The following is a 15845-nucleotide window of genomic DNA, read 5'->3' as shown; positions in this document are numbered from 1 at the left end:
CATTGTGTCCAGTGAATTGATTCTGTGAAACGCAAGCGCGTACGTCTCCCCGACTCACAGCGATAGGGCCACTCCTACGTCGTAGTACAGATTACAGAATGCAGTAGCGCAGCAGAAGCTGTTGCATAAACGCGAGTTTGCGAGAGGCAAGTTTGAAAAGATGACACCAGAAGCAAGCGGGGGTTTGCAAACTAATGTGTAGAGGCGGAGGAGGACTGGGAGCCACCAGCCCACACAAGCCTGCCAGTAGAAACGTTGCATCTCTCTGCAGCTTCCTCCTACGTCCTCTCGCTGGTCATTTTGTCGTCTCCTTACAAACCGCTACAGGCCTCCGTGTGTTTCCCCGGAAATTCACGCTGAATTTTTTTTTTTTTTCCGTTTCTTCTTCTTTTTTTCAACCCCTGTGTTAAGTTGTTCCATTGTCTCCGGCCAAGTCGGCAAACCTCACCCACTGGTTTCTGCACCTTTTTTTTTAAAAATGTGTATTTCTTCATTTGACACGCGAATAGTAACATACTGGCCGGTAGCGATGGTCACAGGAAGTAATAGTCATGAAGTCAAGACTACCACCCATGCACGGTCAACATTTACAGGTGTGCACACACACACACACACACACACACACACACACACACACACACACACACACACACACACACTGATCCTTGGCACGTCATGTTTAGTTTGTTCTGTCAGTGGAAACAGGGAAGTTATCAGTGAGCATCAATGTTGCTTTAACAGCTTTGGTTATGTAATGAACACACACTCTGTCAATGTATCTCTCCCATTCAATCTGACACTCTCTCACTCACTCACTCACTCACTCACTCTCTCACTCACTCACTCATTCACTCACTCACTCACTCACACTTCTCTCTCTGCCTATTTCACACTCTCTCTCTCACCCACACTCTCTCTCCTTTATCTCTTTCACTCTCTCTCCCTCATTCACTCACCCACACTCACTCGCTCATGCACTCTCTCACTCACTGACTCACTCATTCACTCTCTCTCTCTCTCACACACTCTCTCTCTCCACACAAACACACATGCTCTCTCCTTCTCTCTCTCCTTTATCTCTCTCACTCTCTCACTCTCTCTCACTCACGCACACCCTCCCTCATTCACTCTCTCACTCATTCTCTCTCTCTCTCTCTCCACACAAACACACAGGCTCTCTCCCTCTCTCTCTCTCTCTCTCTCTCTCTCTCTCTCTCTCTCTCTCTCTCTCTCTCTCTCTCTCTCTCTCTCTCCCTCTCTCTCTCTCAAAACCTGAATTTTTAGAGACAGAAGCGTCTGGAATTTTTTCACAACCTCCCACAGACGTCCTCGAACCTATCATTTTCTCTGCAGTGGAGCAGTGGTGACGTATGCTCGTCGCCAGTGCAGCTGAATTTTAAAAAGCTCTCCGCCTACGCTCAATACCACTACTGCAAGCGTAATTATCATAAACTTTCCTTGCTGTCTGTAGCCCTTCTGTCTCTGTGTACGGCTCTCCTGGCTTATTCATTTGCAGATATTAATTCAGCGGCGATGCAGAGAGGGTGAGAGGGTGAGAGGGGCCTGGTAAATGTCTCCTTTTTATATTCATTGGTGGGTCATTGTGTCATCGCTGGTGCCGTTAATTCACCTGGGAGATCCAAAAGCAGGTTTTTGCATGCAGGGATGCACAGGTTGGCTTCTGTGAGCGACTCGTGCCGTTTCATTTGGAAATAAATGCGGTTGTACATTAGTTTTGGGGGAGAGACGCTTCATTTCAGCTTGTCAGTTCTTTCCCAACCATTAAGCAAATCTGTCAAGGGGATTCACAGTTTGACTGATCTGTTTGTGAATATTTTTTTGGGGGGGGTGAGGGGGAGTGACATCAATTGTTAATTTGTGCCACAGAGAGCTGAATAGTCACGCCCAGGAAGACATCAGCGCTCCAGAGGAAGTCCCTCGTGACTGCCCACACTTCTAATTAGCCGTGATGAGTTATTCCGCTCCCTTTTTCTTCTTAAAGATGTCGTGACAGATGTTGAATCTTCCTTTCGTGCCACAACAGTGGCTTGATCAGTCGGAGAATACGCGGGTTATGAAACTTCAACGCAATGTGGTCAATTAAAAGTCTGCAATGACAATAGCACCTGCACTATAATTAGATATTTTTATTTCCATTCTAGATTTCTCTGTCAATTGTTATTCGTTTGGTCTATGAAATCTAGCAGCAGTCCAGAACTCCAGTTTATTATCACAGAAAGAAAGGACGCAGATTATTGTTATAATAAATCAGGTGGAGCCAAAGAATACTTGTCACTTTTGCTTAAACATGTAATTATTGTTCCACAACACAACTGTATCGATGGGATATTAATGGGAAGTGCTTTTGGACACACACCACTGTGCTCGTTGATAACCGCTAACAGTCGCTTGTTAGCAACGTAGCTTCATGTTGCTGAATCACTGTAGCTGAATATCTGCAAGCAGTGAAATAATTAGGGAGGTAAGGACCTTAAATTCCATAAAAACAATAATGAAAATGCTTTGCAGGCCATAAAAAAAACAACTAATTGGGACATTTATGGAGTCATGGACCAACCTAATGTTTTTCATCCTGGGATGTTTGGTTAAAGCCCTCTTTAAAAGCTTTAATGAGCAACCGTCTGAGCATAGACACCCAGCCTCGCTTGTGGTCATCTTTATTCAAAACGAAGTAACTTGCATGATAATAATCCTGCATATTTTTCCATTTTATTCAAACACAGAATTGGGGTTCTCAGGAAGCTCGGGTTGTAGTTACAACACGTTTTTATTTGCCTTTGAGGTGTAAAAGTAACATTCATTTTGGATACAAGGAGACTCGATCAGTGTCAGACAGATTATTTAAAGAAATGCTCTGAGAATCTATATTTTCTCTTTCCCTCTATATGTACTTGAAGTCTCAACATCATTCTGTCGTTTGCCCAGAAGGAGCACGGCTACTTGCATGCTATTTTTTAACGCACAGCCAGCTAGAATTTAAAATCCAGACGATGGTATCGGGAGTCATTTGGTATGATGGAAGCCTCGGGCAGAATCGCATCAGGGGCTGATTTAGAAAACCCCGAGCGCATCATGGAGCCGTGTTTGGTCTGCGATGACGCCGATCACCTGACTGACTCCGCTCCAGTGAGGTCGGATGTCAAAGGAGGACACGTTCTGAAAAACCGCGAATAATTCCTTCACGTGTTCACATTCTGGCTCTATTTAAAAAAAATCGTGACATCACTACCTGGTGGGGGAGGAGTAAAGCTATCATCAAACCTCGTGAGTCACTTTGTCGCGAGCTTCGACGCCGATCCGTCGCGCGGAGCCGTCACCGAACACCTCCGAGTCGAGCGGATGACACGTGCGTTCCCGCTTCGCCGGAGGATGCTGGCGACTCGTCAGGTGTGAGTCGTGCTGCGGTTGTGTACGTGTGAATGAGGTCAGCGACACCTTACCGACAAAAAAAGGAAGCAGAAATCAGACGGCGCAGGACTACAACCACCCAGCCTCATGCTGATCATCCCGAGGCAGGTCGCCACCTCCGCCGAGTGTTCCCGCTGCCCTGTCTGCCAGACGAAGCGAAACGTCTTGAGAAAGAGTGTACATATGTGCACAGCCGTCTTCCTCGCGCTGACTCATGTTCCAATGCTGACGAGGGGGTTAGTAAGCTTTACTCGCGGCTTGTCTGCGTCACGCAATATGGCAGACAACACCGGCGCTGGTCTGTGTCCATACAGAAACACGCCGCCGTGTCGGCCGTTCAGACCGTGTCTCTGGCTCCGAGCTTCCTGCCGACAGGTGTTCAGAAGGTATCACGGGCCCCTCTGATATTGCTTGAGCCCTGGAGGTAATTGATGCTGCTGTGAAAAAACCTTTTCCCCAATTCAGCCACTCGCTACCCATCTCCAGGCGCACGGCGTACTTGTTGGAGCTTCAGCGAGGAGACGTCCGAGGAAAGGTCGTCTAAATTCAAAAGTTGAAGTTGGCTCGACGTTTGAAATCGACTTCTCGAGGGTCGCACCAATCAGACTTTTCCAGCCCAGATGCGACCCAATACCATTGTTTGATGAATAGGCTGCCTTCGTCACGACCTGGAGGATTTCTTTTTTTATGTGTGAGGCAACATGGGGCTTGACTTTAGCATTGCAGCTAAATAAAGCAAACAATATTTAATGAATTGGGTTTTATTTTAAGCATAAAAATAATATAGCACACATCAACTTTATAAGAAATCTTGGAAATGAACTGGAATTACTTTTCAGCATTTTCTTGTTGGAATGTTTTGCTTTTGAAAATATGATAAAATGCAATCTCCCGATCAGTATGCAGTTCATTAGTGATGTGATTATCTCCACTGAAAATGCAAATTCTGAAGGATTAACATGAATTCTTATTGAATTAATATAAAAAGAGGACTATTGTGTTGTTCTAATGAAAACAATGAGGATACCTGTTTGGAAATCAAATGTGTGTTGTTTCCCCATAAGATAAAAACTAAAATGGCCCCTCTTGTTCTCTGATTTACTTTGCAAAAAGCTAGAAAAGTCAAAAATGTATTCATAAAAAAGGTTGTTTAAGATATTCCAAATCCATCTTTTTGCCTTTCTGTTTATGACGTATACTGTTAGATACTCTCCGATTTTGAATGGAGTCTTATACAGAAGTATCAAGGACAAAGTCGGGTCACAGCCGTGTTGTCAAAACCACAACCGCACACTCATGCCTGTAGCCGTGACACAAACACACACACACACACAACCGAACAGATGAACGGCCAACACGCACACGGTGCGACATCTGCTCACAATGAGGCTGATGTGTACACACTGATACGGAGGCAGAGGGTAATTCAGGAACCTCGAAACACGCTAATCCAGTTCTTCTGAAAAAACCCTCCCAGCTGCCATCAAGATACAGTTTCAAGCGGGAGAAACATTGAGCTGTGGGACAGAGGAGGAGTAGGAGGAGAGGGGCACACAAGAGAAGCTCTGTTACTCTGTCAGCGCTTTGAAATCTCATGATTTACCACAGCACGGGGTTTCCTCTGGACGTAGAGACAACGGGATGGTGGATTAACTTTAATCCTATCAGTGTTTCGCATGTAGGAGCTTGTTCGCCAACACCTGCATTAAGAATTACCAGGAGGAAACGGCTTCAGGAGAACCGTGACACACGGCCTCCACGGGCCACTTCTTCAGCCGGTCCGGTGAGCGCTCGTGTCTGCTGGTAACCACATTATCAGCTCTGCATGGAGGGCAAGCCACGACGACGACGACGAGATGCAACTGACAAAGGAGACTTTTTTGTTTGTTTATTTATTTTTTTTGCTGGACAAAAGCGACAGGAACCTGCTGGAGCTGAGAATTGAGCTGCAAGGAGATTTTCACAGCATGGCTTTATACAAGTGAAAGGAAAGAAAAAAATATGCGGAGAGGGGAATTAAAGGATGACCAACACTTGTAACTGACACAGGATATTCAGGCACCTGGATGTTTTCATTTCTTTGAGTTAGAAAAGAAGTTCCTTTTGAGGTAAACGATGTTGCAGTGCTTCGGGGGTCGGAGACGAACTGGAGACCACCAGTGGAGCGAAAAGGATTGTTTGCTTGTCGATGACCCTCATATCATCCTGAACCCCTGCTTCAAAGACTCAGGTAAAGGCCGCAGTGAGCTTTAACAGCTTAACACAGGACCGCACTTCCCCATCAAGGAATCTTGACATTTTACTGCTACTATACTCCAGTGGATCTCATATGCGGGTACGTGAGATTTGTCCAAAAAAAAAAAAAACCATTTCAAAATAGCATCCATCAAAAAATCCTTCCAAAATTGTTCTTTAATACGTATTCAATAAAATATAAGTGTAAGTCCTGAAACAATTTTATTTTCTATCTTAAATTAGAAGGTGATGGGACAGCGCTGTCTTTTCTTTCAACCCAAAAAGCTTTGCACTTGGTTTAAAAAATATTTCACATCAATGTAAAAAGCTTGAGAACCACGGCTATACTTAATACTCTGTCCTAGGAAACACCAACATATCCCTGCTTGTGCATGTGTGTCTCCAGGAAGTATCAAGTGAAGCACCGAGTATCCTGGAACAAAACCTTGAATAGTTTTGATTGTTTTCATTCCAACGACACACAGTCTGCTGATAAGAAAACAAAAGAGGAAAAAATGCGCCAAGAAACACCTGTGACTGTGCGCTGTGACTGGTGTGGCCTTGATACAGATGAACTTAAAGTAATATCATTTTGGAGCATGTTTTTCTGTCGATCTGAAGAAATTATCAACGGTTCAGCCATTCGAGGGCTTTGGGGTGTTTTTTTTTTTTTAAATCAAGTGCTGCTGTGACGCTCGGACTGCAGCTTACAGCTTCATAGTTACACTGGATTTCCCACAGTGACGCAGTCCTGATTTCCCACAGTGACGCACTCGGAGAATTGGCAGTCATCTTGTTGTAGGTTTTCTCCCTCACAGGCAATATAAGCTAAATAATCATGCGCCTGTGTTAAATTTAATATAGGCAACGCTGTAATGAGAGTTTACAATAGAATATCTCATTTTAGAGAGCAGGCAGTTCTGATGTGTCATTAAAAAAAAACACTGTCGAGGTCAATTTTCATTATTTTGATATCAATGTACCTTCTGGCGAACATTCCCCTAGTTTCCTGTGTCCTACCCTTTCCTCTGTCTGACCACAAAGGGGCAGTGTTCCAGCCCAAAGCGCACTGCAACCGGAGCGCCGCAGAGGCGAGCAGGTAGATTCTGGCTGGGTTCACATCACATGAAGCTCTTTATACCGTCCGTGGCCCCCCGCATGTGTTTTCATGGCCCTAATTTCAGTTCAGCAAAGCCTCGCTGAGCACAACACCTGTGGAAAAAGAGGAAAAGGGAAATGAAAAATTCAGTTTGGTCCATTACACTCGAGCTCTCCCACTGTGTGTGGGCTGTGTAGTGGGAGCCGCTGGATGCGTGGTGTGGAGCAGTGTGGATACTTCATGTTACCAACACTGGCGAGGTTTGCTCTTTTCCTGCAGTGAGAGGCAGGCATTTTGTTCATATTGTGTAAGTTTTTCTCCTCTCAAAGATATGACCAAACTCTGTACAACCTAAGTAATACAGCTATACCAGACCCTTTAATTAGTACAATGTGGTGGTCTCTAAAATGTGGAGAGCTCTGCTCTCTCTGCTCCCCCTTCTCTGTGTTCTCAGAAGACACACAGAGTCCATTCATGGGTGGCGGTCTTTGTTGACAGCGGCGGTGTGTAATCAGCTCAGTCTTCTCTCGATCTTGTGTTCACTTTTTTTCTGTGTGTGTCTCTTGGGGGCGACTAGCAGCTGTGGAGAAAACAGGAGGGCGTGTTTTAAAGCCTGTGGGATCCATTCCTTGTTTTCCATGTGTCCCGTGGGTTGGAAGGCAGCTGAAAGTTCAAACAGAGACACACTCCCTCATGCTCTGCATGGCAAGAGCTCAGAGATTAAGGGGTTTGTCTGCACCGTCAACAACAGGGATTGCTCACCGTCCGTAACTTGCCAAAGAGGAAGGAAGGGTGATTCATTTTTCTTAAGTTGCAACTTTTGCAACTATCACAGATTTGACTTGCCAAACAAGCGGTGGAGAACCAGATTTTCTTTTGTTCTGTGCAGGAGGAACAAAGTGTGGGGAAAGAGCAGCTACCAACTAAATGCCTGTGTGAGGAAAGGAGCCAGAGGATGCAGGTGGCAGCGAGGCTTTGCTCTAACTTTGAAGTTTTTTTCCCCTCTATGTCAGAGGTGAAGGATTATGCCTGGCATAGGAATTTGGTCTTCAAATGAAGGACTTCATGAGCTGAATCTCAGCTACTCAGAATGTGAGCACTGGCCAGTGCGACACGCTAGTGAACGAGGATGTACGAGCTGAATCAGTTTGAGTGAAGTGCCATGCTCTTCCTTAGCAGTGGGACCGTGGATGTGACCCCAAGGAGTACAGCTGTTGGCCAACAGGGGAAAACCGTTTACCACATCTCTGTCACCCTGAACGAAACAAAGGAAGATGCGCCGGTGTCAGAGCTGGGAATGGGCCTGGTCGCCCACAACCTGGTTGAGAATTGCCAGCCGGGAGAAGAGAAAATCAGTATAGTGCCAATGGAGAACAGCCCGAGGCTGGGCAGGGCACGGCACGAGCTTGACAGGTGGCCCTCCCTGAGCTGCACAGGTAGAGCTGGGAGGCAAAGAGAGGAGGTAGTCGTGGAGGAGAATGAGGAGGAGTTGGAGGAGGTGGAGGGAAAAATGAAGACGGACTGGTTTTTGAAACAACCTTGCAGGTACTCAGGTAGCTCTTCGCAGCAAGGCAGAGACGTGGCAGAGTCGGCCGCTCACACGGAGGCACGGAAGCAACACATTCAGAGCCCGGCGCCGCGATCTGCCACCGTCCACGCCACAGGGCTCGTCTCGGGGGGACATGGCACTATTGCAGGACATAGCTCTCTGCCCCGGGCCGTGTTGCGAAGGTCGCGACAGGACGAAGCCCCGCTCGGTAGGAGACCGGTGAGCATGTATGGCGACTCAGTCAAGCAGCAAAGAGATTGTCAACTTGAACAAGAAAGGCGTCTACGGAGGCCCAGGAGCGTGTGCATGCTGGCAGGCCCCGGCGGTCCAGTCCTGTCCGAGACCCGGACCCAGCAGGACCAGCAGAACAGGAGCAGGAAGGCTGAGTTGAGGGCTGTGGATGGCCTCAATGCTGTTGTTGCTCAGCGGCCTTCGGCCCTCGAAGAGGTGATCCCCAGGGTCCGCCAGAGGGGCTGGATGCCCAGGCCCGTCAGCATGACGGTACTGGAGCTAAGAAAGAGGGGCTCGGATGATGAGATAGACAGCCAGAGGAACTGCAGCCGCACAGGAAGCGACGGAGGGGGCTTACTCAAAGGGGGCTTCCGGTGGAGGTTTTTTGGCAAAGCGTCTCCAGATAAGAGCAAGGAGAACGATAGTGATGATGCAAAATCGTCTCCCAAATCCAGTAAATCCGAAGCTTCGAAAAGTACACTGGGCTCTTTAAGAAGGAGCCTCAGCCTGCGAATCAGGAGGACTCGGCCCCGGGAGAAAGTGCCTTTTGGACCCGAAAGGGAATTGAAGGAGAACTCTCGGACTAAAGGCACGGCCGAGGAGGACACAATGCCCCCAAGGCCTTTCTCGTACCTCACAGGAAGAATGCTCCCAACTTCCAGTGAGCAGATTGAGGATGGGGGCATGCAGTACATTCATTACCACAGCATGGGAAAGGTCAAGGTAATGGAGGTACCCCTCTGTCCAACAAAACTGTCTGCCAAACCAGTTCAAGAAGAACCAAGCTTCTGGCAGCTCATAGCCAACCGTTTCAGGAGGAAAGAGCAGCCGTGCAGTGGCAAATGTGAAACCCAGCAGCCCCGGAACAAAGAAATCAGCCAATATCCCCTGGAAGGGAATAATAAGTCACAGCCAGTCTCCATAGTGACTCTGGCAGGCATTGACTCCCACAAAGGTCAAGGTAAGACCTGCAAGATTGCTGAATATATTTCTCAGCTCAGTTCTCAATTTGCAGCCCCTCCTCCAATGCACAGAAAGTTACAGCTCAAAAGAAAGAAGGAAGTGCACTTTTTTCTTTTTTCTTCTTCTTTTAGAAGGACAGGCAAATGAAAAACACATGGGGAATTGTGAGTTTGGATGGCATTCAAAAAAACGTCTGGTTCCAGAGAGTCCTTTGGAATTTCTATTTCGGGGTACTTTATTTCTCCAGTGTTTTTCAGTTGTAAGCTGCCCGTGTGCAAGCACTTACACAGCAACTAATTTGCCTTGCATAAGATTTTCAGAAGTTCAGTAAATGAGTAGGTAAGTACAGTCAACTCAAATCACCAGTGACCGATGAGAACACAGCATATTGCCGTGGTTTTACTGTGGTGTAGCACAGCCCCGGTTCTGTCTCTGTGTTCCCCACACACAGGACATAATGCTGTCTCCTGGCCTCACAGAGATGTGGCTTAAAGCGGTACCATTAAAGCAGTTAGTGGCTGTAATGGGGATTTGTTTGGCGGCCTAGCAGGGCTAAATTAAGAGGGCTTACATGCTATAATGATGGGTCGGTGGAGGGGGGGGGGGGGGGAAGACGACTTGAGCACTGTACTAAAGGACGAATCTGAAAGTGGAGTGCGTTTGTCCAGCTGCCTGGAAGATCAGGCCGAAGGGAGGCAAATACTTGCGACCACCTGCATTAATAGCTGTGATTTGTGATGTTTTGTGGGTCAAGATCCAATTTCACACCTTCACACGAAGACCCAATTAGTTGTCCTTGACAAGTTAATGACTTCGAAAGCCGGCTCGCACATACCCTGTGTGTATTCTCATTAAGCCAACCTTTGAACCACCAGAGCAGATATTTTGTTCTCATGCTAGCATGACACTCGTAATGGGTCCTGAGGTCAACCTGGTTGATCTCCAAGTGTATTTGTATTCTCACATGACGTGTTACCAAGGATACCTGTTATTGTGGTGGAGTGTCAAGTGGTGTTTGGCCATTTTCTCCACAGCGGAGTCGCTCAAGTCAGGCATTAGGAATGTAGGTGTGCCGATCAGACTGGAGTGGAGTGAGGTGTTCTGGGCGGGCCTCGCCGCCTGTTGCTACCTGCCTAAGTGTTTGCTCCTAAATTAAATCCAGAACACTGCCCGGCACTCTCAAAACTAAACACACACTCATGCACACACACGCACTCGCATTTCGAGAGCTTCTCGATGACAACTTCTAAGTCTTGTGAGGTTTTGTGTAGAGTTGTGGAGGGGGGGGGGGGGGGATTTAGGGTGATGGGGTTTTGAGGTGTGCGTACTGCATCCCAACCCCCACCTGTGGCCGAACAAAGCCACTCTGTCGAGCCCGTGGAGGCATGAGTGATCAGTGAACCGTGCGCTGGGATGGGGGCTCTCTCTGGGGGTCTTTGGGTGGGAGGAGGGGTGGCCTACAATGCGGCCTAGGTGGTCAGCAATCCACTCAACTTGTTGAAGGGTTGAAATGCTGAGAATGGAGATGGAACTCTGTAATACGTCTCTGCAGAAAAATTCTCACTGATGCATATTTATTTTGACTTGCCGTGACTCATTTTACCTATTGACAGTTTAAAGGAAACCCGCCGCGTTTGTCGTCTTTTTTTCTGGAATCAGACATGAAAAATATCAACAAAGATGGAATTCCCTTCACTTCTCTCCCTCGCTGCGTCTCATACACTTTCTGTGACTTTCTGCCAACAATATATCCTCTTGCAACTTAACTTTGCGGTTGGAAATTTCATACCAGCAGGGTTGGGTGGTGCCAGACTCCCCAGCAGGTGACTATGTCCCAGACAAATAGACACTTTCTAGGGAATCAGGACAAACAGTAACACTGTGACGATGCCCCCTCACCCGCTGCAGGAGAAATATGGAGAAGGCAAGATATTGAAAAGCATGAGCGGAGGGAAATCTGTTAATATCTGAAGATAGCTCGTGTTTGAGCATCTGCCACTACTCTCAGCCAGGGTACATTTTGTTCGTCGGGACTACGGTTGAGTAGGTGAGCAGGATCCTGCTGTTCTGGAAACAAGCTGACAAACAGTTTGCTTGAAGTTTGAGGTCCTACTTCACTTTGTAAGCTGTTCTGTTTCTCTTTTGGTTCAGCGCTGATTGTTTTCATTAGTTTGTTCACATGTTTTGGGGAGCAGATAAGATAAATCTGACACATCCTTGTCTTAATCGAGTCAGTCAACGTGGGCATTGAGCTGCAAGATGTCTCCTCACCCAATTTGTAAACCACATATTCAATAAGACTCCTTGTTTGAACCAGGTTGTCCAATTTATTTTCAGGAAAGCGATCAATGCCTGTCTGCAGATAACACAAAACTTAAAGTAGCTTTAAGTAGGACAGGCCATTCAGAGCGTTTACCTTGTTCTCTGCTGAGTGTTGTTTGTCATTTTCCTCCTTTTGACACACTGAAGAGGTTGGTGTTGGCTCAGGAGAACAGAGATGATAGTTTTTTCCTGCCCGGGTCACACAACAGGAAGAGGTTGCAGGACCGTTTCGTCGAGAGAGAGAGGGGGGGGGGGTATGATGAGAGAAGTCGGGATGGGAGAATGTCGGTCGGCCATGAGGTCGGCCTACAAGCAGAGTAGAAAAAGTAATTGCTAGCTAAAGTCTCGCTCTGTAATTTATGATGGTGGGAAAGCATGGTTGGAAAGTCGGAGTGGAAGTTTTGACCTCAAGGTTGTCCTCTTATTCCAAAAAAACACTTCAGATCCATTGCACGTATGTATGCACATGCACACTCACTCAGACAACCATACGCATGTGGTTTCTGCTCGCTTTTTCTTTTCTCATAAAAGGGAATAAGTGTGTGTGTGGGGGAGAATTGTGCTTCGCTACACACAATGGTCATTTTTATCTGAGTAGACACAAGCAGTGAAGTGAAAGACCTAACAAACAAGCTGGCAACACAGTTTCCCCCTCGCAGAGACAAAGACACCGGTGTCCTCTCGAGGCGTCACACACATGCAGGGGCTCTGTTTCCATAGGCATTCTGGGACGCGGTAATGTAGGGGTGCTCATTTTTGAATACTGACGTAACTCGAGCACATGGATTCGATTAGGGTTTTTTTCTTTCTTGCATGAGACAAAACTAGTTGTACTATATTCTGCTCTATGGATTGAACAAGTCGGGCATTTTCTCTGTGTTTTGGTATGTATTGGGTGTGTTCACAAGAGGGAATACACAAGATTATTTCTTCAAAAGAGTAATGCACAAAGTGTCAGGTCCTGTCCAATTTTGTGGAAAAGTCTCATTTCCTGCTCCTTTCCTCTCGTTTTGTGCTTTTATGTCCTTGAAAGCGTAAGTGGCGTTGTCATGATCAATAATGAGGGAGGGAGTTGTGCCAGAGATGCAATGTGTTGGCCTTTGGTGACACTTCATTACCCTGCATGCTTATCAATGGATTGGCATTTATTTGAACCGTGAGAAAAACATCTATGCAACCGGAGGCCTTTTACTGTTTGTATTTCCTTAAACATACTCTCTTTAGTGTCTGTTTACTCCTCTATTCATTGATTACTTGTCAGTGTTGGTTTTCTGCATTATGTGCTAAAGGCGGTAACGTTTATGCGTTTTATCAAATTGCTAGTTGTGACTGTTTTTCACCTCCACCCCTCCCCCTTCTAATTACGGGAAAACTAACGTGATATAAATAAATAAAACCAAAAAAAAACATTGCAGTCAGTACAGGGAATTCATTTGGAAACAATAGGTTCTTTACAAGAAGGAAAGGAAATGCAGGAAAATTAGGCAGCAGCCTGATCCGATATCGTCTGAGACCTGAAACTGAATCCGACGGGTGTCTTCGCTCGTGTTCGGACATGTTAAACCCACACTGAGAGAGAGGGCTTAACAGGGTTTGGTGAATGGCTCTTCTGTTGGAGGTGAACTCTTCTCCTCTCCCACAACAAGTGAGACACCCGGAGCAGCGTGACGCTCTTTGTAAGTGGATCTCAGAAATAAGTAAACATTTGAGCTTGTGAGTGCAGGGGTGCTTTTACCCTAATTGTAGTATGAAAGAATGTTTGGTTTAGGCCCTCCCAGCCATTTGTCATGTGGGCTTTTAGTGTACATCTTTGAAAAGGAACTACAAAACCCGCATCGTAGTGGCGGTGGTTACCTCGCCGTTTATGCTGTCATTCTTTTATCGCCTCGGGGGCAAAAGGAAACCAGCGGTGATGCAACCAATGGGCTTGCTGTTGCGATGGCATCCCTGAACACATAATTGTTGTGGTTCAGACAAAAGGAGGGAGTGTGTGGGCTTCACCTGGCATCACACACCTTGTTGTCTGGAGACAGGGAGTCTACTCCCCCCCACCCTATATTGGAGATGGTATCTGCTCCATCTTGGGGGAGGGTTCAGATGGTGAGAAAGCCTTGATCCAAAACAGGAAGGTGGTCTTTGTTCTAATAGTTGTTATGACACATCGTCGTGTTCTCCATCTCTGTGGGAAACGGGCACCGCTTGTGGAGTTGTCATGTGTGTTTTTAGCTCTTGAGGGCTCGTGTTGTTCTTCACAGCGCTCGTTCCCACTGCTCGACTATTCAGCCCAAGTCTCCGAATGTCGCTGGAAGACCAAAACGAGTTGACTCAAGCCTGATAATGACGGTCTTTTGAAATGGATTAGCGAAATCCTCGTCAGCGATTGTCCTGTGTTGAAACCGTTTTATTGAACTGCATAGATTGTGCTCACTGTGTCACAAGTGTTTCACAATCCCCTTTTGGCAGCCCTGTGTTTTTATGGATGGTAAATGCATAAACACAACTTGATATGAGAAAATGAGTCATGGAGAAAGAGAAACATTTCCTTCTTTGAATGTGCTTCAGATCTTCCATTAGTTGTGTTCTCCATTAAGCTGCTTATTACCCTCTTTGATTCATCCGTGTATTGCTATTAAAAAAAGAAAATGATGAAAGATGCCAAATCACTCTAACATTAAAATGTTCAATATACTACCGTAGGAAAAAACAGCCAATACCCATCAGTTGAAACCAGTTTTTTTGTCCTTTTGCGGCCTTCAAAATAACTCATAACAGATCATTTGCTGCAGCTCAAATGTGTTTCTTTGCTAGTTTTCTGATCATATTGTTCGAATCCCTCTGGAGTAAAGTGCAGTGAAAAATTCCCCTGAAGTGTACGACGAGGTTGAAAGTTTGCCCGTTATCAAAGGCTAGGTCTTTATCTAACCGTTTGACCTTTTTAACTTCAGTCGGCTCGGTGCAGCACGGATCCTCAGCGATCCCGCTGGTTAGCCGTGGAGCTTTGTGTGTGCAGGAAATAAAAAAAAAGATGATGGAAAAGAAATAGATGAAACTAAGCTGAACATCCATTTCAAACATTTCACAAAAAATCGATCCCCCAGCTCATCAAAGTGTCCTGAATACCTGACCAGACTGCAGATGGAGTTATTTATATCCATACGTGCGCTGAATACATCATAAAACTTGTTGGACACGCGACAGATAGTCCATGAACTGCAGCTGTAAAGTACTTTACCATCTATCTGAAGGGGAATGCTGTTACTATCACATTATCTGCTGCTGAGGTCAAATGAGTTCAAACAGATGGATGATCTTTCAATGCTGCCTTCATTTATTTTCCGTCTCTCTTTTCCTTTTAGACTCTTTCGTCAACAGCCAGGAATGGACATTGAGTCGGTCAGTGCCGGAGCTGAAAGTGGTGAGTAACTTTTTTTTTAAAGTATATTTCTAACAGTAGCTTTCATATATTTCCAACAGCCCACCTCTGTCTACATTCACCCTCTGGTGTTTCATGTCGCCGATGATCGTCTTAAATGTCAATGGGGAAGCATGTTCTGCCCGTGTGCCACCGGTTTAGCATTTTACACGAGCTGGAACGCTTGAGAAATTGGCTGGATTTTTTTTTTCCCCTGGCACGTACTGGGGGATTTTTTTAATGAGATGCGTTGGCATGGGGACGCAGGGTGGCTTGCAGCAGGACGCGAAATGAGTGACAGTTTTGGGCTAGACTGGTGACACATCCTGGGTCTGATCCCACACCGCCAGTGAAGCACACACACAGCCGCTGCCAAATGAGCAACTAACATCCTCACATGATTTAGTGCTTTCCCCTCATGAAGACTAGCAGCCTTTAGAAACTGAACTCCGCCGTTCTGACAGTTGATATAATATTTCCGTTTGCAGGGAAATTCATTGTTTGCCCCCCATGCGAAAGAGAAAACTTCAATAGACTGAAAGGGGGGAAGGAGGAAGGGGAGGAGGGAGTTCACAAGCTCAAAGACAAACTAGTTTTTTAAGGCG

General features: G+C 46.2%; 1 protein-coding gene across 5 annotated transcripts in view; it reads left to right on the top strand.

Annotated features, from left to right (window-relative positions):
* The window catches only part of agap3 (ArfGAP with GTPase domain, ankyrin repeat and PH domain 3), a 112072-nt gene that overhangs the window by 33718 nt on the left and 62509 nt on the right, over positions 1-15845 (top strand). For 3 of the 5 annotated variants that reach the window (XM_068603782.1, XM_068603774.1, XM_068603797.1), the window contains one exon: positions 15185-15243. In XM_068603782.1, the coding sequence (XP_068459883.1) occupies positions 15185-15243 (59 nt within the window). Of the gene's footprint in view, positions 1-5192; positions 5660-7054; positions 9505-15184; positions 15244-15845 lie in introns of those variants that run through there. The other 2 variants (XM_068603788.1, XM_068603765.1) reach the window with 2 other exon arrangements.

Source organism: Clinocottus analis, unplaced genomic scaffold (assembly GCF_023055335.1).
Source record: "Clinocottus analis isolate CAN_PGR_092001 unplaced genomic scaffold, fCliAna1.0.p SCAF_11, whole genome shotgun sequence".
Classification (NCBI taxonomy): Eukaryota; Metazoa; Chordata; class Actinopteri; order Perciformes; family Cottidae; genus Clinocottus; species Clinocottus analis.
This window is presented reverse-complemented; position numbering and strand designations above follow the sequence as displayed.